The sequence below is a fragment of the Sus scrofa genome, chromosome 4 (genome assembly GCF_054392235.1).
Source record: "Sus scrofa isolate SSC_HxYL_T2T_F1_AM1 chromosome 4, Sscrofa_HxYL_maternal_Yorkshire_Landrace_v2.0, whole genome shotgun sequence".
Lineage (NCBI taxonomy): Eukaryota > Metazoa > Chordata > Mammalia > Artiodactyla > Suidae > Sus > Sus scrofa.
The window spans coordinates 115494907-115517958 of record NC_139386.1 but is presented as its reverse complement, the minus strand read 5'-3'; the positions used below and the strand labels follow the sequence as shown (position 1 = coordinate 115517958).

General features: G+C 54.7%; 2 protein-coding genes across 3 annotated transcripts; both read right to left on the bottom strand.

Annotated features, from left to right (window-relative positions):
- Positions 1-208: 208 nt before the first annotated feature.
- On the bottom strand, positions 209-3149 carry GSTM3 (glutathione S-transferase mu 3). 2 transcript variants are annotated; one of them, NM_001244939.1, is given in 8 exon segments: positions 215-410; positions 705-815; positions 905-1000; positions 1303-1403; positions 1490-1571; positions 2218-2282; positions 2615-2690; positions 3070-3148. In NM_001244939.1, coding segments are annotated over 8 exon segments (678 nt in total). In that variant the 5' UTR covers positions 3118-3148; the 3' UTR covers positions 215-311.
- A 3027-nt stretch (positions 3150-6176) lies between these two features.
- Positions 6177-21279, bottom strand: EPS8L3 (EPS8 signaling adaptor L3). The gene is made up of 19 exons (XM_003125864.5): positions 21100-21279; positions 17520-17585; positions 17301-17365; positions 15297-15455; positions 14863-15012; positions 14715-14770; positions 14163-14302; positions 13960-14075; positions 13605-13725; positions 13465-13526; positions 13167-13241; positions 12686-12834; positions 9019-9100; positions 8761-8795; positions 8097-8277; positions 7753-7881; positions 7398-7471; positions 6763-6895; positions 6177-6505 (listed from the first exon to the last, which is right to left on the bottom strand). Exons 2-19 carry the CDS (start codon positions 17548-17550, stop codon positions 6494-6496), a joined length of 1770 nt encoding a protein of 589 aa, XP_003125912.3. The 5' UTR covers positions 17551-17585; positions 21100-21279; the 3' UTR covers positions 6177-6493.
- Between the last annotated feature and the right edge of the window lie 1773 nt (positions 21280-23052).

Genomic DNA, 23052 nt, shown 5'->3' with positions numbered 1-23052 from the left:
TTAGCTTGGTAGCCGGTCTCATTCCACACACCTCTTCTCTACAGATGTGCAAGCTCACCTTTCTTTCTAGTACTCACTCTCAAGGGCTGGGCAAGAACCTCCAGCCCATGAACCAGGTGTGGGGTGGGGATATCAGTGTGGCAGTGATGGAATTCACATGTCCTTTACCTCCTTCGGCCTTTACTCCCAAGACAAATCCAGCTGGACACCAGGAGCCTAAGTGCTATTTATTGAAAGGAGCAGAGAAGAGAGAGTACAGGTCCCCAAGGGACAGGGTGGAACTAAACAAGCAGTGCAAGTCCGCCTGGTGCTCAGTATAGTCTCTTGTTGCCCCACTGGGCCATCTTGTTGTTGATGGGCATCTTGAGGAAGCGGTCAGACTGCATGTAGGCAGCTATTTTCTCCAAAGCCTGAAGGGAAGGCACACCAAACCTTAGAAAGACTCTAACTCAGTGGAACAGAGCCATTCCAAAATAGCAACATGCACCCCCTACCCCTGCCACTTCTTGTAGACAGTGCCTTCAAGGTATGGAAGCCTGGGCCTTTCCAAGGCTTAAAGGTTTACAGGTGCCCAATCACTGATCCTTTAGGCAAAAGTTGGTGTTGGGCGAACTCAATTGGTGTTGGGCAATCTACCACAAGGGGGGCCCTGGGGGCGCAGGGGAGCCCGTGTTTTGGTGAGAGAAAGGTGCAGGGAGCATCACCTCAAAACGGCACATGAAAGCCTTCAGATTTGGAAATTCATCCAGGCACCTGGGCTCAAAGATACGGTTCTGATCTAAGACGTCGTAGGTAAGGAAATCCACAAACGTGAGCTGCAGGGACAGAGAGAGAGTCAGGCATGAGGAGCTCATGAACACCTGCAGAGACAGAGAGAGATCGCCTTCCTTTTCTTTCTTCCTACCTTTTCCCCTGCAAACCATGAGTATTTCCCCAGGAACAAGGAGAACTGTTTCAGTTGTCCAGGTAGCTGTTCCAAGTACTGAGGCTTCAGCTTTTCCTGGGAGAGAGGCAGGTAAGAGGGAAGGTAGAACAGCTGTCATCATCCACAGGCCAGTGACACACACTTTGTGGCCCCTTCTACAGTGTTTTCCTCTCACTGCCCGAAGGCAGGGGTGGCGGGATGGAAAGGAAGAGGGGCTAACCTCAGTTATATGACAAACAACCCCTCCCCCCGGCCCCAAATAAGAGTTCTGTTTCCCATTCTGACAAACTTGGTGGGAAGGAAGCAGCTGCGGAACAGAGCAGCTTGGGTTCCTAAACGTTCCTTTTTCTTCATGTCTTTCACTGGAGGACACTCACGTGATCAGGACTATAGCAGAGTCTTATCAGCTGCATGCGAAAATCCATTATTTGGTTCTCCATGATGTCCACTCGAATCTTTTCTTCTTCAGTCTCCCCACCTGCAGGCCAAATGATGAGAAATCACCTGCGGCCTCATCCTCTCCCAGGTGAGCAGCCCTCATCTCATCAGCCCTACCCCACTCACACATGTTGTGCTTGCGGGCGATGTAGCGCAAGATGGCATTGCTCTGGGTGAGCTTGTTCTTCCCGTCCATGAGATAGGGCAGCTGGAAAGAAACGGACAGGCCAAATGAACCACCTGACTTGCTCTTGCCTCCCTGTCTCTCTCTCTCTCCTGGAGAAGATGAGACTTGAAGGAAGGGGAACAGTAGAGAGGAGATGTGTTAGGAAAGAAAAAAATAAGTAGAAGGTAGCCAGTGGGTCCTCACCTGATTCCAGACAAGGGTGCTTAATTCGGGGGGGGCGTATGCATGTCATGGACCCTTTCTTAGAATAAGGCTTTGAAGGGCATAAAGCAGATTGCACAATTTATACAACACTCAAAGAACAAAATTGTAAGAGAAATGACAAGAAGATGTAACACCCATCACAGTTTCAAAGTATGATAAATGGAAATAATATTTATTTACAATTATCTGCAACACATGTAATATAATTTGAAAATATCTGATTTCTGCTAGGGGCAAAGTCACGGGCATGGCTAATACCCAAGGTCCACTTATTGGCTATATTCATAACAAGCAATTGATAACTTTTTGTCAGTGGAAATGTCATTTTTTCCCTCCAAGCTCCCCTGCATTCTATCTATTCTCAAGTTAAAAGCCCTTATTCTAGACCCTCCCCCCAAGAGTAGAGAGGAAAAGAGCAAGAATAGAGTCAAAGGCCTTCCCTTCTGCCCCTAAAGCCACCTACGTTAGGAAAGTCCAGGTCTAGTTTGTATTTCACATCCAGCCACTGGCTTCTATCATAGTCAGGAGCTGTAAGAGAGGGAATGAGGTGAGATCCAAGCTCCTTAAAAGCCCACCTGAGTGGAATAAAGATTTAAAGACACATCCTAACTCCAATAACCTCCCAAACCCAGGCCCCAAAGCTTAACCTTTCAGTGCTAAAATAGGGCTGGCCTAAGGCACAGCAAGAACCCCCATCTTTCTCCCCACATAGGACACAGCAGACAGCTCCCAAATGACTGGGTCCTTAGTCCTACCGGACCTTGGCGGGACGCCACCCCTCAGGGCACAAGAAAATAGGGACACTTGGAGGACCTGCCCGGCTCAGCGCGGCGTCGCTTGGGCACCCAGAGGGGCATTACCTTCCCCGCAGATGTACCGTTTCTCTTCATAGGATGTATCAGTGAACTCCAGGAGCATGCGGATGGCATGCGCCAGCTGGGGGGGAAGAGGCCCCCGCTTCAGCGCCTGCGCTGTTCCCACCCGCCTCCGCACACCCCCCGCCCGCCAACGTCCCCATTCCCCTGGGCCCAGGGCTGCTGAAGGCCTGCATCCCGCCGAGGCGGTCGTTAAGCGGCCCCTGAGACCGACCCAGGCGGCTTGCTGCCCTCAGCCTCTCTCCCCCGGGCCGGGGATCCCAGAGATGAGGCAGGAGTCGGTTTCCGCGGCCCAGGAGCTCGGCTGGGGTCGGCCGCGCAACGTTGCGCGTCGCGGCGTTTGGGTCCCGAGTAGCCCCTTCTCTCGGAGACCGCTGATGATGAGCACCTCCGCGTCCGTCTCCCAGACCAAGTGGCCCAGTGGTAGAGACGGCACTCACCCCGCGAATATCCCAGTAACCCAGAACCATAGACTTGGTCGACAGCATGGTGACTTCACTTGCGTGCCTTCGAGGACTGCAGGTGGTGAGCGGAAGAGCGGGCCTTTATAACCTACGTAAGTGGGCGTGGCCAACGTGGGCTCCCTGACTCCGCCCCCACCTCCCTCGTCCCCTCCCTCCGCCTGTTCGCAGGGCCACGCGCAGGCTAGACTTCTGCAGACCTTGCAGTTGGGGCGGGTTGGGGCGAGTTGGAGCGGCTTGGGGCGGGAAACTACCCACACCGCCCGTCCTCCCGCCCCTGCTCCATGGGCAAAACCCAGAAAGGGAAGGCATAGCTGGAAGACTTGGATTTGGGGCTCTGCACTCTCCACTAGTGAAGCCGTGCTGTGTTTAATAGTGCCGGTTAGAGTGAGGTGAGCGCTGATAGCGCACGTGGGAGATTACCGTGGGAGAATGGAATTCACGCCATTAATATTTATCGGGCGGGGGTGGAGGGATCTGGGGGAGATGGGCAAGTACCAGGAGGCTACGGCTGCTGCCCGCCAGGGAATCTCTGCCCTTGTTGAGGGTGGCTGGGGAGGAGCCCGAGGCTACTCAGTGGATTTCTGGCGTGGCTTCCACAGCACAGCTGCTAAGGACACAGAGCCCCAGCCCCCTTGCCTGCGTGCAAGAAATGACATTTTCCCCTTAGTTTGGCTGAGGCAAAGTTGGGACTTTTTAAAAGGACATTTCACTAAAAGAAGAAAGGATAAAAGTACAAATGCATAGGGACAGATCTATCAATGCACTCCAGGAGCATGCAGATGGCATGTGCCAGCTGGGAGGATGTCTGGGTTCCTCCTCCCAAGATAACAGACCAGTCACAAATTAACTTGGGGTACACAACTAATACTTATTGAATGTCTATGGTATCCTAGGCAATAGTCTAGGTACTTTGTGTAGGTTAGCTTAATTTGTTCAATTTAAGCTTCACACCAACTTTGCGAAGTAGGATTTATGCCCATTTTGTAGAAGATTATTATAGAGGCCTGGAGAGGTTGGTTGAGCTGCCTTTCTAAGCTCAAGTTCCCATGGGTGGGCTGGGATTTGAATCTAGGTCTATCTAATAGCACAGCTTGTGCTGGTTCCTCAGCATTTGGATATCCAGATGGCCTCGCCTCATCTCAGTCTTTGCTGGGAAATCTGGAGGGCACCCGGCTAAATCACTTTTTCCTGGTCCTGAAGGGTTTCCCTGTTTCCAGGACTCCTTCATCTCCATGAAGCCTCAGAAGGCAATATATCAATATCTTCTTTCCCCATTTCCCCATCCCCCCAAATGAACTTTTCTGGTTACCTCTTTTTTTTTTTTTTTTTTTAGGGCCACACCCATGGCATATGGAAGTTCCCATGCTAGGGGTCAAATTGGAGCTGTAGCCACCAGCCTACACCACAGCTGTGGCAGCTAGGGATCCAAGCCGTGTCTTCAATCTTCATTGCAGCTCATGGCAATCCTGGATCTTTAACCCAGGGATCGAGCAAGGCCAGGGATTGAACCTACATCCTCATGGATATTATTCACGTTAGCTACCGCTGAGCCACAATGGGAACTCCCTTTCTGGTTAGCTTTTGCCCTTGACAGTCAGACATTAAGGGTCTCACCTTTGTTCTGTTTGGTGAGGGAAAATAATTGTTGTCCTATTTAGTATTTTAGCTAGAAAGATGATTTTCTGAGGCCAGGTACTTGAGGGAATGATGTAGGCAGTTGGAAAATTTGGATATTCTAGGGCCCAGGCAGTGTTACGGTCATAGTCAAGTTCAACTAAGAGAAACTTAAGGGAACATCTTAGGAATCCTTAAGGAGCCCTGGAGTTCCCGTCGTGGCTCAGTGGTTAATGAATCCAACTAGAAACCACGAGGTTGCAGGTTCGATCCCTGGCCTTGCTCAGGGGGTTAAGGATCCAGTGTTGCCGTGAGCTGTGGTGTAGGTCGCAGACGCGGCTCAGATCCTGCGTTGCTGTGGCTCTGGTGTAGGCCGGGGGCTACAGCTCCGATTAGACCCCTAGCCTGGGAACCTCCATGTGCTGCGGGAGTGGCCCTAGAAAAGGCAAAAAGATTAAAAAAAAAAAAAAAAAAGAATCCTTAAGGAGCCCTTAATTCATAGGTATACCAAGCCTTATCTATAAGACTAAATCAATGGAAGTGCAACCTGTTATGTAGGGAGGGGAGTCTGTGACAGTTGTGAGATTAAAGAAGGCTATAAGCTTTGTATACTAAATATTAGAAGCCACAGGCAGTCCAGACTCTTCACTTAACCTTGAGAAAACAGGGACCCAGGGAGCTAAATGACTTGCCAGAGTTCACACCGCCAGTCTAATGTTCCAGACCCAGATTCCCTAGGCTCTGCCACTGGGCTCAACTTTAGCTCACTCGACAAGGGGGTACAGGGAGTTCCCATTGCGGCACAGCAGAAACAAATCCAATGAGTATCCATGAGGATGCAGGTTCGATCCCTGGCCTCGATCACTGGTTAAGTGTTGCCATGAGCTGTGGTTTAGGTTGCAGATGTGGCTCGGATCCTGAGTTGCTGTGGCTGTGGTATAGGCCAGTAGCTCTGATTCAACCCCTAGCATGGGAACTTACACATGCCGTGCGGGTGTGGCCCTAAAAAGCAAACAAAACAAACCAAACAAAAAACAAGAGAGTACAAAAGCGTTAAAAGAGAAAGCTGCCAAGTAGAGCCTGGATCACGACATACTTTTTTGTGCTTTTCTGGATCATCAGTATGGCTGATCAAAACCTACCCCTGGCCGCCCCAGAACTCTTTGCTCCTGTGAAGTATTGTGTCCTCAGCTGTGCTGATGCCTTGGGATGTCCTGGGGGAAATATACACAGAAGAATAGAGATATCAAGTATAGCCTTATTTTGGAGTTTGTTTAAAAAGTAAGGAGAGCTCGGTCTGTAGTTCTCAAATTCGGACTCTCAGCTCCAGTGAATTCTCGCTCACACTCAGTCGGGCCTGGTGGTGGGTGTAGGGCTGCTGCTATTTCATGTCCAGTGGCCCAGCTCTTCCTGGCTTCCCACCTTGGGCCTCCATCAGGACCAAAGGAAGATGCAAGAGAGGCACACGACAAGCTTGGACATAATTTTATTGGGGAGGAGAGGCATTAAACAGAGTCCTGACAGCTCTGGGCATAAGTGCTCCAGGCTCAGGAAAGAGATCCAATAAACAGGTGTTAACTGGAGAGAGCAGCTCTCAACACAGTGAGAAGGGGCACCATCTGTCTCATCCTATGGGCTTGATCATCCTCTTTGCCATGTGAGCTGGGGTATGGGGTTCACTGCAGCCAGGGGACCTGAAAGGGGAACTCTCGGAGCCCTAAAGAATCTCAGATCCGCCGCCTTGCTTGTGAGAGAGCCTTGGTCTTGGAGGTGTCTGAGTTGGTGCCTAAGGGCTTATCTGAGGAAGGAAAAGATGGGGGTGAGGCAGGTGCCAGGTGAGGGACCCCAGAGCTCATGTCCACAACCAGCTGGGAGCCTCAAGGCGTCCCTGAGCACTTGAAGTCAAGCTCCTGGGGGACCGTCCTGTGCCTAGACCTGCCACACTGAGTGCCACCCCAGAGCTGGGCCTGCTGGCTTGTCTGCCCGGCACTCTCAGTCTTACTCTGGGAGCACCCCGCGTTTCCAGCAGGGGTCAGGACCCCAGGGTGTCCTCACCCCCAGCATCCTTCTGACGGCCTCCAGCCGTGCCAGGACCCGTGGGGCCTCCCGTGGACACAGCATCTGTAGCTCCCCAGGTCTCATGTGAAGCAGCTGGCTCCCTGTCAGGGAGCCGAGGGTCCTCACGGTGCTGGAACAAAAAGAACAGAAACCGTCAGTGGTGGGGCAGAGGGACCTGGGCCTGGGTATCTGGGTGGAACAGAGGCTGTTTGGGCTTGGAGGCTGGGCTGATGGGGGAACTCCATGGAAAGGCTATCTGGAGGTGAGGAAGGAAGATACACATATTGGCTTAAACCAAGTTCAGAGCCCCTAGCCTTGAAGGGAGAGGCGTCGAGGAAGAGCCACTGGTGGTGGGAGGGGCGGCTGGCAGCTGAGCTTCTTCCCTAGTCCCCCGATCCTGCTGCCTGCCCCCTATCAGGGGCTCCTCAGGGGGCTCCAACAGAGGCATGACTGGCCCCTTCTTCTGCTCCCTTTAACTGGGCAGAGGCGGCGCTGCCACTGGGCAGCCCATGTGGGTCTGTCTTGCACCGTGCAGGCCAGGTTGGAGGTTCCGGGTCTCTGAGCTTCCCTGGTTATTATCCGAGCCCTTTGCAAGGGCTCTCCCCACGGACCACATGGGGCTAGGCACTCACACAGTGGAGAAGTTCTCTGCCTGCAGCCACGCTGTGACCTCCTCAGGCCTGGAGCTAAGTCGAAGCATTGGAGCCTAGAATCAGGAACTGGGGGTCAGAGGCCATGACCCCTGGGAGCCCGCCATCCTCTGGGTCCCTTCTCTGGGCTGCCATCCCATCACTTATCTCACTCCGTGCTGCTCATGCAGTGGGCACAAGGCTTGTTCTCTGCTCTGGCCCCACGACAGGCTCGGCACACAGGAAGCATGCCGTAATACTGATTAAACCAGGACCGTCTCCTCTGTCACCGAATCCCCCCTGCCCCCACCTCTGACTCAGGCTTTATAGCTCCTGAAAAGTCTGGGCTGAGCAGTACCCGAGAGGGCGACCCGTTCTGGCTCCTGGGAGCCCCCGACTGGAGGGGCTCCAGGATGTTGCTGGGGATGTAGCCGCTCCGTCCCATCTCATTCTTCACCAGCCACCACCGCTTGCTCTGGTCCAGAATCTGCCAAGAGTCACTAAATCAGTGACTCGAGCCTCTGTCCAGCCAGCCTTCCCTCTCCCCTCGAAGGTTTTCTCCCTCCTGGCCTTTCCCAATGTTGCTTCTCCCTCGCTAGCCCCCCCCAACCCTGGCAGTCCCATACCTGGACCACCCACCCCAGGCCGCTAGTAGCTCCCACCAACCACCACGTTCTTTTCTGGCTCAAGCCTGTGCCTTACCTCCAGCACCTCTCCCTGGACCACAGTCAGTTCCTGTGAGTTCCTAGCTTCAAACTCATATAGGACTTGCATTTGCAGGCCCGGCTTGACAGATCCAGGTCTGGAGGGCCCCAGTTTGGGGCTGTGGTTGTATGCCTCCTCTTGAGCGAAGTGTAAAGTGCTCTCTAAACTAGGGCTTCCCCTAGAGACAGAGTGAAGATGGTTGGAGCATGGAGCTTCAGAGATCGGGCCCCTGTCTCAGCCCCAGAGGCCCAGAGATAGCTCCTGCCTGGAGTCTGGCTGTGGCTTTTGAGCCTACAGAATTTAAGGGCAGGTGATTGTTCGGTGGGCTTAGGGTACAGGTTTCTACAGGCAGAAAGGGTCTGAGATGTTGTTGATTTCTGAGGAGTCTCCCAGCAGTAGAATTTTCTATATGTGAGGTCTCCTTTAAGCACTTCTAGCCACGCTCTGGGAAGTCAGAGATTCGTGTGGGGAGTAGTGAAAAAAGAAGGGACTGGAGTCTGGGGGTCGCCCCGGTAGGGGGAGGATGTGCTTGTTGGTGTACAGGTCTGGCCGAAAGAGAGCCCAGAGGTCAGTGAGATGCAGAACCCACAGACCCACAGGACCGGCCCTGTCCCGTCCTCCCCAGGACCGTATGGTCCCGACTCAGCCCAGGGATACCTACCGGAGGGAAGTGGTATCTTGGTATCTTGAGAGCGCCTGTAGGGGCAGAGCAGGAAGCACAGATGTCCGCAGTCACGGCGATAGGGAGCTGGGGCGGAGACCACGGACCCACCTGCGCTCGGCTGCCTCACACCCCCTCCCCCCTCTGCCCACCACACAGAACCCACCTACCGCTTGGGGGCTGTGGTTTGGACTAGGAGGGCAGGAACTAGCCAGAGACCAGGGCTTTAAACAGGCCTCTGTGCTTCGCTCCCCTTACCTGGTAGGTAAGTTCTGGAAGCTGCCAACCATCATAGAACGTGGGTTGGTAGGGCAGGGGCTCACTGCCCGTCCAGTTGGCCCTGGGGAGAGAACAAAGCTGAGTCCACTCTGTGCCAGGGTGGAGGTGACAGGGCCTCACCCGGGAGATCTTCGAGGTGATGGAGGACAGGGCCCAGGACACCCACCCTGGAGCCAACAGATCAGCCTGAACAAATCCCATGGGGCAGGTATCCGCGGGCCAGACTCCCCTCTGCCTGTGAAAGTGCAGTTACATCCACGCCATCGCAACTGCACCGGGTACTTTATCTCACTGTTGGGGGGTTCTGGAAGACCCCCTTGGGGTCTAACCTGTTTTTCCCCGTTGTGGGGGAGCAGACCTCTTTCTTTCTAGCCCGCTAGGGTGCGGACTTCCCATTGTGAGCTCAGCAGAGCGCTGCACCTGGCTCTAGGGTGGGGGCTGGAACTTGCCTCTCAGCCTCCCTGCTCAGCCATTGCCCAGGACCCAGGAAGAACGATGCTGTTTGTGGCCTCCAGGCTTGCCCTGCGTGGGTTCTACTCCTCTTCCCTCCCCCTGGATTGCCAGCTCCCCGCCTCGAGGAAGTCCCCTCCCTGCCCCGTAGAGGCGGAGGTGAAAGTCTTTTCTGCACTGCTGCTGACCTCCCTCACCCTGGATTATGGTCCCGCTCAGGCTGAATTGCAGGTGATTCTCACATGTCTGGTTTTCTTACTGCGTTGAAATCCTTGGGAGCTGCATTTTGAGTTCAGTGCATGTGACAGAGGATGCAGCTAGTAGATACTTATGCAAGAGGAACAAATAAATTGTCCCCTTTTCTGAATACCTGGCCTTTTAAGTTGGTTCTTTTTTTTTTTTTTTTTTTTTTTTTTTTTTTTTTTTTTTTTCCCCGCTTTGTAGGGCTGCACCTGCAGCATATGGAGGTTCCCAGGCTAGGAGTCATATTGGCGCTACAGCTGCCAGCCTACACCACAGCAACTCAGGATCCAAGCTGCATCTGTGACCTACACCACAGCTCACGGCAACGCTGGATCCTTAACCCACCGAGTGAGGCCAGGGATCAAATCTGTGTCCTCATGGATGCTAGTGGGGTTTGTTAACCGCTGAGCCACAAAGAGAACTCCTAAATTGGCTCCTTTTTAATTGGCTCCTTTTCTTTGCCCTAAAAAAGTGCTTCACCTCTGCTTGACCCTTTAGAATAAGCTGTCATTCTCTTACCTTATCTTTGTGAAATCGTTTGAGGATGTGGCCATATGCCCTGCCTACATTTTCGTATCTCTGGTTCTTTCCTGATTCCTTGCAACCTGACTTTTACCTCTGCCATTTCTCTGTTGAAACTGGTTCTTCTAAAGTCCTTATAATCTCCCGATTGCTAAATCCAAATGGCCTTCTATGGTCTATATCCTGGATTCTCACAGAATTTAGCCGTTGTTTATAAATCTCAGTCAGTTTACTTAAAATCAAGCCACTTGAACACAATCTGCCCAAAGTGCAACTTTTTGGAGGGTTTTTACATCTGTTGGGCTATTCTGTTTTCTGTGTTTCTGTCTTTTATTTCATTCATTCATTTTTGGTTGTTTTATGAAATGAGAAAACCTCTTAGGCACATCTGACGTAATATTATATTTAAAATAATAAACAGAGACAGAAAATAGAAGTTACCGGGGGCTGGGAAAAGAGGAATGGGTACAGAGTTTTGGTTAATTGTCTAGTGGGTACAGAGTTTCTGTTCGGGATGTTGGAAAGTTCTGGAAATGGATAGTGGGGGTGGTTGCACAACACCATGCATGTACCTAATGCCATTGAATTATACACCTAAAAATGGTTCAAATACATTTTATCCTGTGTACATCCTCCCACAATAAAAGGAACAGATGACATTACATTATCATTTATGTCTTTGGATAAACTGGACACAAAAACCCTTTAATGGGGCTCAGTAGGCTAGATGCCTGGCTTATTTCCCAGTTGATGTCTCTTTGTAAAGCCCTCTTCTCCTTTGGTTCTTATGCACCTGCTTTTGCTGTTTCTCCTGTTAATGCTCTGGGATTTCTCTTTCCTGTCTTAACCCTGTTTCCTGTGGCCCAGAAGTTTCCTCAAGCCCATCTCTCCTGGGGAGAGCAGACCACGCTTGTTAAAGTGAGCTCTGGGGCCCCCACTGTGACACTTGCCTCTGGGCCCAGCTGTCACTTCTGTGCTGACTGTCCTCCAGCCCATGTAGCCAGCCTCTCCCCTAGGAGAGGGGAGCTCCACCCTGTTGACAGCCTCCACCCTGTCTCTATGGAAAGTTCCCCTGAGGAGTTCCCGTCATGGCGCAGTGGTTAATGAATCCGACTAGGAACCATGAGGTTGCGGGTTCGATCCCTGGCCTTGCTCAGTGGGTTAAGGATCCGGTGTTGCCGTGAGCTGTGGTGTAGGTTGCAGATGTGGCTTGGATCCCATAGGCTGGTGGCTACAGCTCCGATTCGACTCCTAGCCTGGGAACCTCCATATGCCACGGGAGCGGCCCTAGAAATGGCAAAAAGACAAAAAAAAAAAAAAGAAAAAAAGAAAAGAAAAAAAATAAAGTTCCCCTGACACCTCAGCTCAGCATATTCAAGCTGGACACCCCACCCCACCTGACCCCCAACGGCTATCATCTGTTTGGCCTCGCTGCCCAACTGCTCAGAAAGAGGGTTAGCTCTTAGCTAGCTCTGTCTTAGCTGCTCAGCTGGGCTGGTTGGTTACGACTCTTTTTTTTTTTTTTTTTCTTTTTTTTGCATATGCTATCTTAGGTCACAGCCACAGCCACAGCCGTGCCAGATCTGAGCCACGTCTGCAACCTACCCCGAAGCTCCCAGCCACACCAGATCCTTAACCAACTGAGCCAGGGATCGAACCTGTGTCCTCCTGAATACTAGTCAGATTCTTAACTTGCTGAGCCACCATGGGAACTCCCAGTTGTGACTCATGGATGTTACATTTGTAGCATCTCTTACATGTAATTCTTAAAATCTAGCCTGGATTGAGACAACTTTTTCACTTTGATCTTGACAAAAATGAGAAAAAGTTTAGTAGAAGATTGCCAACTCTCTTTTCTTGGGAAGAATTGGTCTTTTTTTTTCTTTTCTGAGCTAATGCTTTCCCTTCGGTGGTGGGTGATGCGAAGTGGTGTTTCCTCCCCCTCCCCCATTGTTTGTATATAACTTATATGTATACAATTGAATGTATATAATTGAGTATAACTTAAAACTCCACATAGATTCTCCCAGTTTGTTTTGAGATATTTTGTAAAGTAGAGGTTACCAGGGGCTGGGGAGACGGAGGACTGGGTATGGATTTTTGTTTGTTTGTTTTGTTTTTCTAGTTTAATAGGTACAGAATTTGTTTGTTTTTTCCTTTTTGGGCCATAACTGGGCATATGGAAGTTCTCAGGTCAGGGATGGAATCTGAGCCACAGCTGCAGCTACATTAGATCCCTAACCCACTGCGCCAGGCCAGGGATCAAACCCGCAACACCACCAAGACAAGCTGCTCATTAACTCACTGCGCCACAGCAGGAATTCCTCTGGGTTTTTTTTTAAGATATAACATAGAGCCTACCTCTTCCAGTGTCCTGCCCCGTGCCCCATGCCACTTGCCCCCAACTCATTCAGGCCTTGTCATCACTTACTGGCTGGTGGTCCAGGCCTTGCCCAGGCCCTTCCAGAGGCTGTTCTCCAATGGACTTAGACAGGACTGCAAGAGGTCAATGGCTTTGGTGGTGAGGAGAGGTGAGATCACTTGGGCTGCCAGGTCAGGCTCAGGGCACTGGGCTAAGATCTAGGGGAGGGACAGAAGGTGTCAGGAAGCCTGGGCTCCCACAGGACCAGATGGGAGTGGGAAAGGGCCCGGGGTCCCTGGTTTCCCACTTTGGCAATGCCACGTTGTCCCAGGCCTACTCCTTCCCGCCGCCGCTGGTGTCCCGGTCTCCTACCCCAGCCCATCTCATCGGCTGAGTGAGGCTGGTGTCTTGGGGTCAAGGACAAGGGTGTGCTGGGGTGAATGAGAGGCAGACCCACAGCCCTCCTCTGCCCCCTGCTGCCCACCCTGGCCTCTGTCCCATCTTAACTTCAGCATGTCCCTCTGTACCACCCTGCCCTCCCCTGACTCACGAAGTCCAGAGTTTGGAAGAGGATGTGTATAAACTCAGGGGCACTTGTCTCCTGCAGCCTGATGGCCAGCTTCCCCTGGGGACACAGAGGGATGCCTGTCACCACCCATCCCTTCACCCCACCTTCACCAGGACCCCAGGGGCCCATAATTGTTCCGGGCCTTGGCAGGGAGCCTGGCATTCTCCAAAAAGTCCCCAAAGTGGGGAGAAGCCTGGGGTGTCTGTGAGACCGGGGAGGGGGGATTGCTGGAGCGGGGGGCTGGGGGGAAGAGCTGGGGAACGTGCGGGGAGCCACATACCAGGAGGTTGAAGCTGTACTTGATCTTCTGGAAGCAGTCAATGTAATGTGCTTCTGTCACCCCTGGAGAGAGAGGCGGGGAGGTAGCGGGACCCAGGTAATTCCAACCCCTACTCCTGTCCTGCAGGCCCCAGCACTCACCTCCCTTTTTTGTCTTCTTGCGCCATCTCTTCTTCTTACGGCTGGTCTTTGACAGGGCCTGGGCCTCCTTCAGCTTCCCCACGAACAGCTCGATGTCTTTTAGGACGTGGTTCAGCACCTCCTGGACCCCAAACACCCTGGGGCCTGAGTGGGCAGCTCGAGCCCCGGCACTCCCAGCACCCCCACACCCGCCACGGCAAGGCCCAGGGTCTGACCAAGACTCCATGTCCCCCCTCAGCCCAAGGCCAGCCTTGGCCATCCTGGGACCTGGTTCCTTGGGGTCGGGGGGACAATTGGTGTCCTCCCTTCAGCCAGGCCCCAAAGCATCCACAAGCCCGAGCCGATCTGCTGTTACCTCATCCCGTTCAGGGTTCTCGGGGGATGGGGGCCGCCTCAAAGGAGGCGGAGTGAAGGCGCTCCGCTCGTGGACGCTGGAGGGGTGCGGCAGGGGCCTTGGGGACGGTGGTGTGTCTGCAATGGGAGGGGACCGTGGCCCAGACGCTCTTTCATCTTTGATCAGAACCCTCGCCTCCCACTGGTCCTCATGCCCGAACTTACTCTGCTCTGGGGCCATCCAGTGGGGCTGTTCTGGAGGGGGTCCCCGCTCAAAAGGGGGTGCTTGCTCCTTAGGGAGTGGCCTTTCCAGGGGAGGCCCCCTCCATCTGTCCTGGTCTGGGTGGAGGGCTCCAAATCGGGGTCTGCCGAGGACATGGTAGGGAAACAGCTTTGACAAGGTTCTTGGCACAGAAGCTCTGCCCACCCATCTGCCCCATGACCCAGGGTGCCCATCTCTCTCCAGGAACCCCCCTGGTTCTGTTCCCTGGTCTCCATCTGAACTCTTCCCTGACTCTTGCTGTCTCACTCATCTCTGCCCTCCGAGACCTCTTGGTCCCATGTCCGTCTCTGGGGACAGCCTCCAGTGTTCTCTGGGCCCAGCCCCACAGCCTTCCCCATGCCCAGCTGCACCCCAGTTCCAGCCTGGCCCGTTCCCAGGTCAATGCATGTGTTACTGGGCCACAGGCTCCCGGGCTCCCATAGATGTGGAACAGACGCAGGCCTGAGCTCTGAGCCCTGAGCTCGGGCAGGTGGGCTGGGGCAGAGGCTGCCTACCTTTGCTCTAAGTCCTCTTCCAGAGCCTTCTGCAGGCTGGTCTTCAGTCGCTCTGCCTGCAGGAAGCAGCAAGCAGGCAGGCTGTGGCAGGGGTAGGGGGGTGGGGGAGGGGCAGGGGTGCTGGTCATTGACTCCCACACCCACTCACCCCCACTTCCGGGCACTGGAAGAGCAGGGTGCTAACGTCTCGCAGGCCCGAATCCTGCACTGTGATGGACAGGACAGAGTTGTAGGAGCAGGTGTCAAGTGCCACATCCATGACCTTGATGCTGTCCAGGCGGTAAGACTCCAGCTCCTCCTGAGCCAGGCAGAGAGGTTGGCTGTGAGGTCCCTAAGAGCCAGCTGTCCCCCGGGAGCTCCTGCCCTGGGTTGCCTCACCCTTCTAGTGGCCACTTGAAGGAGTGTCATCTCCCCTGACCCCTGTGCCCCTGTCCCTGGCTCCTTCCTAGTTGTGGGTACATATTGTGGGGGGGGGAGGGCGGCTGCCATGTAGGACGAGGAGGGATTTGCTGTCCATGCCCAGTGCCTTTCCCACAGTCTAGGTTAGCCATGACCCCTTGTGGGGAATGATGGGACGCTGACCTTGGTCTCGATGTCCAGCAGCTGGAGCCAGCCATCGCGGACCTGCAGGAGCAAGTCCTGGCTCCACACCCGGCCCTGAGTGTCCATCTCCTGCAGCTTCTGCAGGGCATCCTTGGGCTCCTGGACTCTCTGTGTCCCCAGCTTACATGTCATCAGGTGCTGAGGAGAGAGGAGGCCGAGGACTGGGAGAAGGTCTGGAGAGGGCATCACGGGTGGGGGTGGGGACAGGCAGCAGAGGAGGAAGACGCATCCCTGGCTTCCTTATGAGGAGGTCCCAGGCAGTTCCCATAAAGCAGCCCTCAAGGGCCACTGTGAAGGCCAGAGGCAGTCAGGCAACGATGGAGCCCCTCAGTTGGGGTCCGATGGGCTGTAGGAAGGGGCTTAGGAGTCTGGAGGCAGGACAGTCATGGCCTTTAAGAGTCCAGGCCAGGAGTTCCCACTGTGGCACAACCAGATTGGTGGTGTCTTTAAAAACCCTTGTCTGATCCCTGGATCTGATCCCTGGCCTGGGAATTCCATATGCGTGGGGTGGCCAAAAAAACAAAAAAACAAAAAAAAAAAGGTGGTTGGCAGGGAAGAGTCCAGCCAGCTGAGGGGACCGGATGGGGCAGATGTTGGCTCCACCTACCCAACAAATATGTCTGAACTCCTCTGGATGGGATAGAGGATGCTCAGATTCTGTCCTTAGCATTGTTCGCGCTATTTGGGAATTACCACCCCAGCCTGGTCCTTCTCCTCCCTGACCTAGCATTTGTATCTCCGTGCCTTTGCTCATGCTGTTCCCTGTGCCCAGAATGCCTGTCCCACTTCTGCTAAGCCATCACCTCCCAGGCTCTCAAGAAAAGGTCAAGCCTGCCCCAAGAGGTCCACACGGACCTCAGTCTCCTCGCTAGTCTGATCATTCCAGCAGGGCTTTGCTGTCATTCTTGCCCCCCAAGGAGACCCCTTCCTTCTCCCATCCAAACGCCACCATCACTCTCATGGTCCTGCCCCTCGCCCTCCTCTCCAGGATCTTGTTGTGGGGGGTGCCATCCCGTCAGCCTCCTGCCCCTTGATTCCACCACCCCGCCTCCTGCCTAGCTCCCAGCTCCTCTCCCAGTTCACCAGGCAGCATGTTCAGGGGCCCCTGATGTCACGAGCAAACACCCTGGCATCCTCGACATGCCTCCTCTTGCTTTTGCTTGCTGGACCTAAACGAAGCCAGTTCCCAACCCCTACCCCCTCCCCAAAGCCCACCGCTCCTGGTCCCAACCAAGCTGGCTGGGGAAGTGCCGCCTCTGGAGCCTCTACGCTGTTGCTCCAGCATCCCTCCCTGCTTTTCCATGAGGCTCTGAATCTGCTGCTGCCCAGGGGCGGTTTCTACCCCAGACCTTCAGTCTGACCTGGTGTCTGCTCTTCGTGCCCCACCCCGCCCGTCTGAGCTCTCACCATGGCGTCAACAACTCTTCCAGCAGCTAGGTTGGGCAGTGCCCATGTCATCCCTCCAGGCAGGGCCAGAGCCCCCATCCCAGCCTCCATGCCATGCATTCCTGCCCCAGAAGCTCAATCCCAGACCCTCCCCACAGTGGTCCTTTCAAGTCCTCCAAGGGACCACTGACCTCACATATTCCTTCCACTAGTTGTGCCAGATCCTGGGCAAAGAGCAGTTTCCTGGGGCAGGAAGTGGGCCCAGAGACGGGGTGGGGTAGGGTGGGGTGGAGGCAGGTAGCTCCTGACCCATCCCTCTGCTATTTGTTCCTGCCCGGAGATAGGATGTCCACTGACTCAACCGTTAGCCCCGCCCCCCTTGCCAATGCCCAGCGCCCCGCCCTGTCCTCGTCCTTACCCGCTCTTAGCAGATGCTCAGTGAGCCTTGCTGGACCCGAGCCCCCTGATCTGGCTGGGGCAGGCTATGGACTTCCATGGCAAAGACTTATCTAAGACGTCTGTTTTTTGTCAGGGCGGCAGGTGCATGGGAAAACGCGGGTTGGATCAGCAAATTGTCGGGGCCCCCGGGTTACTCACCTCTACCCTGTGCTGCAGGTGGGTGGGCTCTGAGGTGAGATTCTGCACATACTCCTTCCGGTGCACTGCCAAGACACAGAGCAAGGGGGTGGGGGCGGGAGAAGGAGGTGAGAGATACACAGCCATGGGGGTGGTGGGCATGGGGAGGGGGAGAGCGGAGGGCAGGGGTTTGGGGAGCTCAGATAAGGGCAGGGGAGAGGACACAGGGGGACAGCTTACGGTAAATGGCTCTGCTGCTGGGCCGGGACATGTTGACGCTGCTGAGATGACGCCCTAGAACCCAAACTGGAGGGAAGAGACAGCTGTCAGAGCTGGGGAGAGGGACACCAGGGCAGAGCAGGGCAGGAGAGCAGCTGTCACGGCCCATCCCCGACCCAGAGATGAGACTTGGACCAAGCTCGGATCTGGGGCTTCTAGGACCAGACCCAAAGCCCCTGGCTGCAGGGGCCTTTCTGGATCCATCTCCAGCTGTGCTCTGCGCCGAGGAGCCCTCCGCCTGAGCTGGGCCTCAGAGGTCCAGGCACACTCCCAGCCTCTATTAGATCATTCTAACGGCCTCAGGAAAGCTGCATGGACAGACACGTGGAACCAGATCCCATCCTGGCCTGAGTGTAATAGATGCTGGATGGGTGTGCCTAGCTTCTGCAGGCAAAGCACGAGGTTCAGCAGCTTTCCTTACCAAAGCAATCCTCTCATCCACACCTGTTTCAATTCTGCGAATTGGGAGAAGGCCAGTGTTGGCTCTTACACTGGGGATCCGCTCAGGAGGGGTGTGTGTGTGTGTGTGTGTGTGTACACGCACATTTATTGTGGGGCTCTGTAGGTTGCGCCAGTGATCTGCACTTCCCTGAATATCTTACCAAATCTCTTTCTCTTTGCCTTTACATATTCTGAATCCTCTGCCCGGAGTCCCGCCCCAGCCTCACTTCTGAATCCCAGCCCCAGGTTCCAGAGAAAATACACAGATGGCCACGAGCACTAATTACTAGGGAAATGCAAGTCATAGGAGGTATCACCTCACACCGGTCAGAATGTCTATTATCAAAAAGGCAAGAAATAACAAATGTTTGTAAGGACGTGAAGAAAAGGGAACCCTTGTGTGCCATTGGTGGGAATATAAAATGCCACAGCCACTGTGGAAAGCAGTATGGAAACACCTCAAAAAATAAGAATACAACTAACACATGATCTAGCAATCCCACTTCTGGTTCTTTATCCAAAGAATATGAAAATACTGGTTGGAAAAGATATGTGTGCTCCCTATAGTCATTCAGGCCTTATTTACAAGAGCCAAGACATGCAAACACTGTAGGTGCCCTTCCACAGATGAATGGATAAGGGAGATGTGGTGTATACAGTGGAATACTAGGCAGCCATAAAAAAGATGAAACCTTGCCATGTGCAACATAATACCTTGAGGGTATTACGCTAAATGAAATAAGCTAGGCAGAGAAAGACAGACATCAGAGGATTCCACTCATAGGTGGAATGTAAGAAACAAAGAGGAGTTCCCGTCATGGCTCAGTGGTTAACGAATCCGACTAGGAACCATGGGGTTGCGGGTTCAATCCCTGGCCTTGCTCAGTGGGTTGAGGATCTGGCATTGCCATGAGCTGTGGTGTAGGTTGCAGACATGGCTTGGACCCCGCGTTGCTGTGGCTCTGGTGTAGGCCGGGGGCTACAGCTCCGATTCGACCCCTGGCCTGGGAACCTCCATATGCCGCGGGAGCGGCCCTAGAAAAGGCAAAAAGACAAAAAAAAGAAAAAAGAAAAAAAAGCAAACAAACAAAAATAAATGAACAGGAGTTCCTGTCGTGGCGCAGTGGTTAACGAATCCAACTAGGAAACATGAGGTTGAGGGTTCGGTCCCTGCCCTTGCTCAGTGGGTTGAGGACTGGCATTGCCATGAGCTGTGGTGTAGGTTGCAGATGTGGCTCGGATCCTGCGTTGCTGTGGCTCTGGCATAGGCTGGCGGCTACAGCTCTGATTCAACCCCTAGCCTGGGAACCTCCATATGCCGCAGGAGCGGCCCAAGAAATAGCAAAAAGACAAAAAATAAATAAATAAATAGCTAAAACTAAATAAATAAACGAACAAACCAAACCAAAATGTAGATACAGAGAACAGAGGTTATCAGAGGGGACAGGAGAGAGGGTGACATGAGTAAAGATTAACTGTGTGGCGATGGATGGAAATCAAATTTTTCGTGGTGAGCCCACGGTTGTGTATATAGAAGTAGAAATACATGGTACACATGAAACACATAATGTTATAAACCAAGGTTAACTCAATAAAAAACTAAATAAATCAATTCCAGTTCAAGGATCACCTCCTCAGTGAAGCCCTCCGTGACTACCCCCTTCCACCCTGCCCACCCTCCCAAGGCCATGCCGAAACTTGTGCATTCCTCTCTATCAACAGCAGTCACCCTGGTGAGTGCCGTGAGCCTTGTGAATACGGTACCATTTATTTTTCACTACCCTGGCTTCTCCTTCCTTGGCCCTATGTGCTGTCCTCCAGCCTTTACCTCCATCAATTCCGTTAATTCTCAAAACAGCCTTGCTGGCTGGGACCTACTATCAGCCCATTTACCAGGTGAGGATGTGGAGGCTCAACGAGGGTAACAGGTCTGAAGTCACAAGTAAGTATTCAATCGAGAATGAAACCAGCCAGGTCTGACTGCAAACGCTATGCTCAAACTGTTATGGGCCTCGGTCCCCGGGCTGTGACCGCCTGAGGACAGACTGATCTTGTCCCCACTGTACCCTCCAGTGCCCTCCTGGCCCAGAAGGAGGGTCTAGAAGATGTTTATGTTGACACGGAAGGGAGGTAAATGCGGTGCGTGCGTGTGCGCGGGGTGGAGCAGGAGTCGGTGGAGCGTGAGGGTCAGGGGCGTGTGTGACTTCCACGAGATGTGTGTGCATCATGACCAGGGTGTCGGTGGTGTGAGTGTCTGGGCATCTGCGTGGTGCATCTGAGTTGTCCAGAAACCTTGGAATATCCCGGGCAAAGTGTCAGAGAACAGCCCACACCCCTATTACGACGACTGCTATGAAAATAGCAGAGGAGCTGATAAGGTGACTCAGTGTTGGGGAAATGAGTTGCTAGTCAACAATTCAGGGACCGTGGAGGGGCGGCCGGGTTTCTGCTTCCGTTGTTTGGAAGGATCCCTGTCCTCTCCAAGGGTACGGGGTTCCCAAAGCCTGCCCCCACCACCCGCAGCTCCACCTCTCAGGCTGCAGCACTTCCTGCTTCTAGATCCAGAAGACAGAGAAACTGTGCTCTGCTGAGGTTGGCACCTCTCCCTACCCACCAGTGCCCCCCCACACACACCCACTCCAGGATGGTCCCTGTGGGTCTCTGTGGCAAGTCCAGGAAAACATCTGCGCTCAAGAGTCTGCCAAGCAGACAGGGGATGGGGAGACCCTCAAGGTGGCGGAGGGGCGATGGGGGGATGAGAGGTGGGGGGGGAAGTGGGGGCTGACTCTGGTCTGCCTTGCCCCTGGGAACGGGGGCTGTAGCAGCCCGATTTCCCCAAATTTAGGAGCTTGGAGCAGGGAAAGAGTTCATGTCTGCATCACAGACCCTGAGAGAAGCAGCCCAGAGATACTCTGGAGCCCTCCTCTCCGGCTGGCTCACCCGAGGCTGAGCCCCAAGCCCGTCTTGGGCTTCCTCCTTCTGGCTACATCTGAGAATGGGCTGGAGACCCTGGCCTGGGAAGCCACTGAGTTGCCTCCAAAGCCCTGGGATCCCCCAAGGCTCGGCTGGGCCCTGATCTTCCTGAGGGCCAGGCCCTTACCTGGGTTCCAGTGGGGACTGGTGGCTGGTCCCCTGAAGGAGCAGGTGTCTGAGCCGGTGGTCTGGGGCTCCGGATGGGAAGGCAGTGGCTTCTCTGCTAGTGGCGTGGCCGCAGGTAGAGGTCCTGTGATCCAGCGAGCCCTGATGGAGCAGGCAGGCCTTATGGTGGTGAGGCCCTGAGGAAGCCACACCTGTGCTCTTTGGACTCTGGCGGGGGGGTGAGGGGAGGGTGGAAGGGGAGGCCTCCTAGGCCACCACCTGCCCAGCGCCAAAGCCTGGGGCCCGTGGCAGTGCCTGTGCCGATGGGTGTTCCAGGCTTAACCAGAGACCCCTGCTTCCCAGCTTCTTCCTCTGCTTGCCTCTGGCATTAGTGTGAGGGCCCCGCTTCCCCCTGCCTCCTGGGTACCTCCTCTGAGACCCCAGATCAGCATCAGGCACGAGGGCGGAGACCAAAAGAAGAGGGCACCCGGGCTGGGCCAAGCCCAGCTTCTGCGGTCAGGGCCCAGGTGGGGGGCGGCTGCAGGTGGACCCCAGCCTGGGGGCAACCGAAGGCTGGCGTGTGTGCCGGTGCGTGCGGCACATGTGAGTGTGTGATCGTGTGTGCCCAGGTGGTGCCTGTGAGCAGCAGGTGGATCTCATAGGAGGAGACGGGCGCTGAGGGCTGGGACTGCCGTGGGCATGACACACAGCGCTGAGATTTCTTCCTGGCAGAGCCCGCCTCATCCCACCCTTTCTTCTGTCCCCTCGGACCCGGCAGGGAGCCCCCTCCCTCGCCATTCTTTCCCTTCCTCTCAAGGGCATTTCCTTCCCTCCCCACCCTTCCCCATGCCCTCTGGCCTCTGGCTGAGCCTGGGTGGCTTCAGCAGAGATGAGAAAGCGAGGCCCGCCCCGTCCCAAGCCTCGTACTTCGTGTTATCTGAAAGCTCGGCACCCAGGCTGCCTGCCCTCTGGGGGCTCACAGTCCCACAAGGGAGGCAGGTTATAAACAGAAGCCACGGGGGCAAAGCAGGAGGGGAGGGAGGGAAGTGCCTGTGTTCGAGGGGTGGTGGGTCTCCGGCCCCGGGAGGGTTAGGATCTGCGAAGGGGAGTCCTGGGGTCTGGGAACAGAGCCTGTGCCCGTCAGCCTCAGCTTCCTGTGCCATCCCAGGAGACCTCAGCCGGCTCCCCTGCCCCACCCCCATCCCAGCCCACACTGCCCTGGGTGGACTGGAGTCCAGGGTGGGACCCTGGCCGGGGGCCTGCCTCACCTGAGAGGGTCCACAGAGCAGCCGCTTTAGGAGCCCAGGGATCAGGTGCCTGCGGGGCCAGCCCCCACCGTGGCCTCCTGGAACCAGCCCTCCTGACCTCCCTGGCTGTTCTGCTCCCTGGAACACAGGCTCTCAGTCCTTCAGCCTCTTTCAGGATAGGACAGCCCGGGTGCCCCGCTGTGACTGTTGTCCCTGCCCAGCTGAGGCCAGGCCCTGTCCTTCCCCCAGCCTGTCCCTGGGTCCGCATCCTGCATCTGCAGGGTCCGATAGGAAGCGGTGGAAGGAGCCCTCTGCAGCTTGGGTGGGGCTGGGCCTGGGGCTTCATCAGCACGAGGCATTGTGGAACCACTCCAGGGAAGAGGGGCATTGGGAAGGCTGGAGGTGCCAGGCCCCAGGGATTGGGGGGCCAAGGCTGATGCTTCTGCACAAAGAAAGTTCAAGTGTCAAAGCAGTTCTTTGTCTGGGGCACCCAGAGCCAGGACACAGGTGGGAGGGGAAGGAATTAGGGACTCAGGAGGCATCTCCTTGAATGATGAGCCTGTGCAGCCCAAGGCACTTCATTCATTCATTCGTCCGTTCATTGTTACAGTCATTCATTCTCTATACGGAGGGCTTCCTGTCTGCCAGGCACTACGCTCCATCCTAGGAGACACACTGGAAATCAGCTGAGTTCAGCATCTCCCTCCAAACCCCTTAGCCCTTCCTCC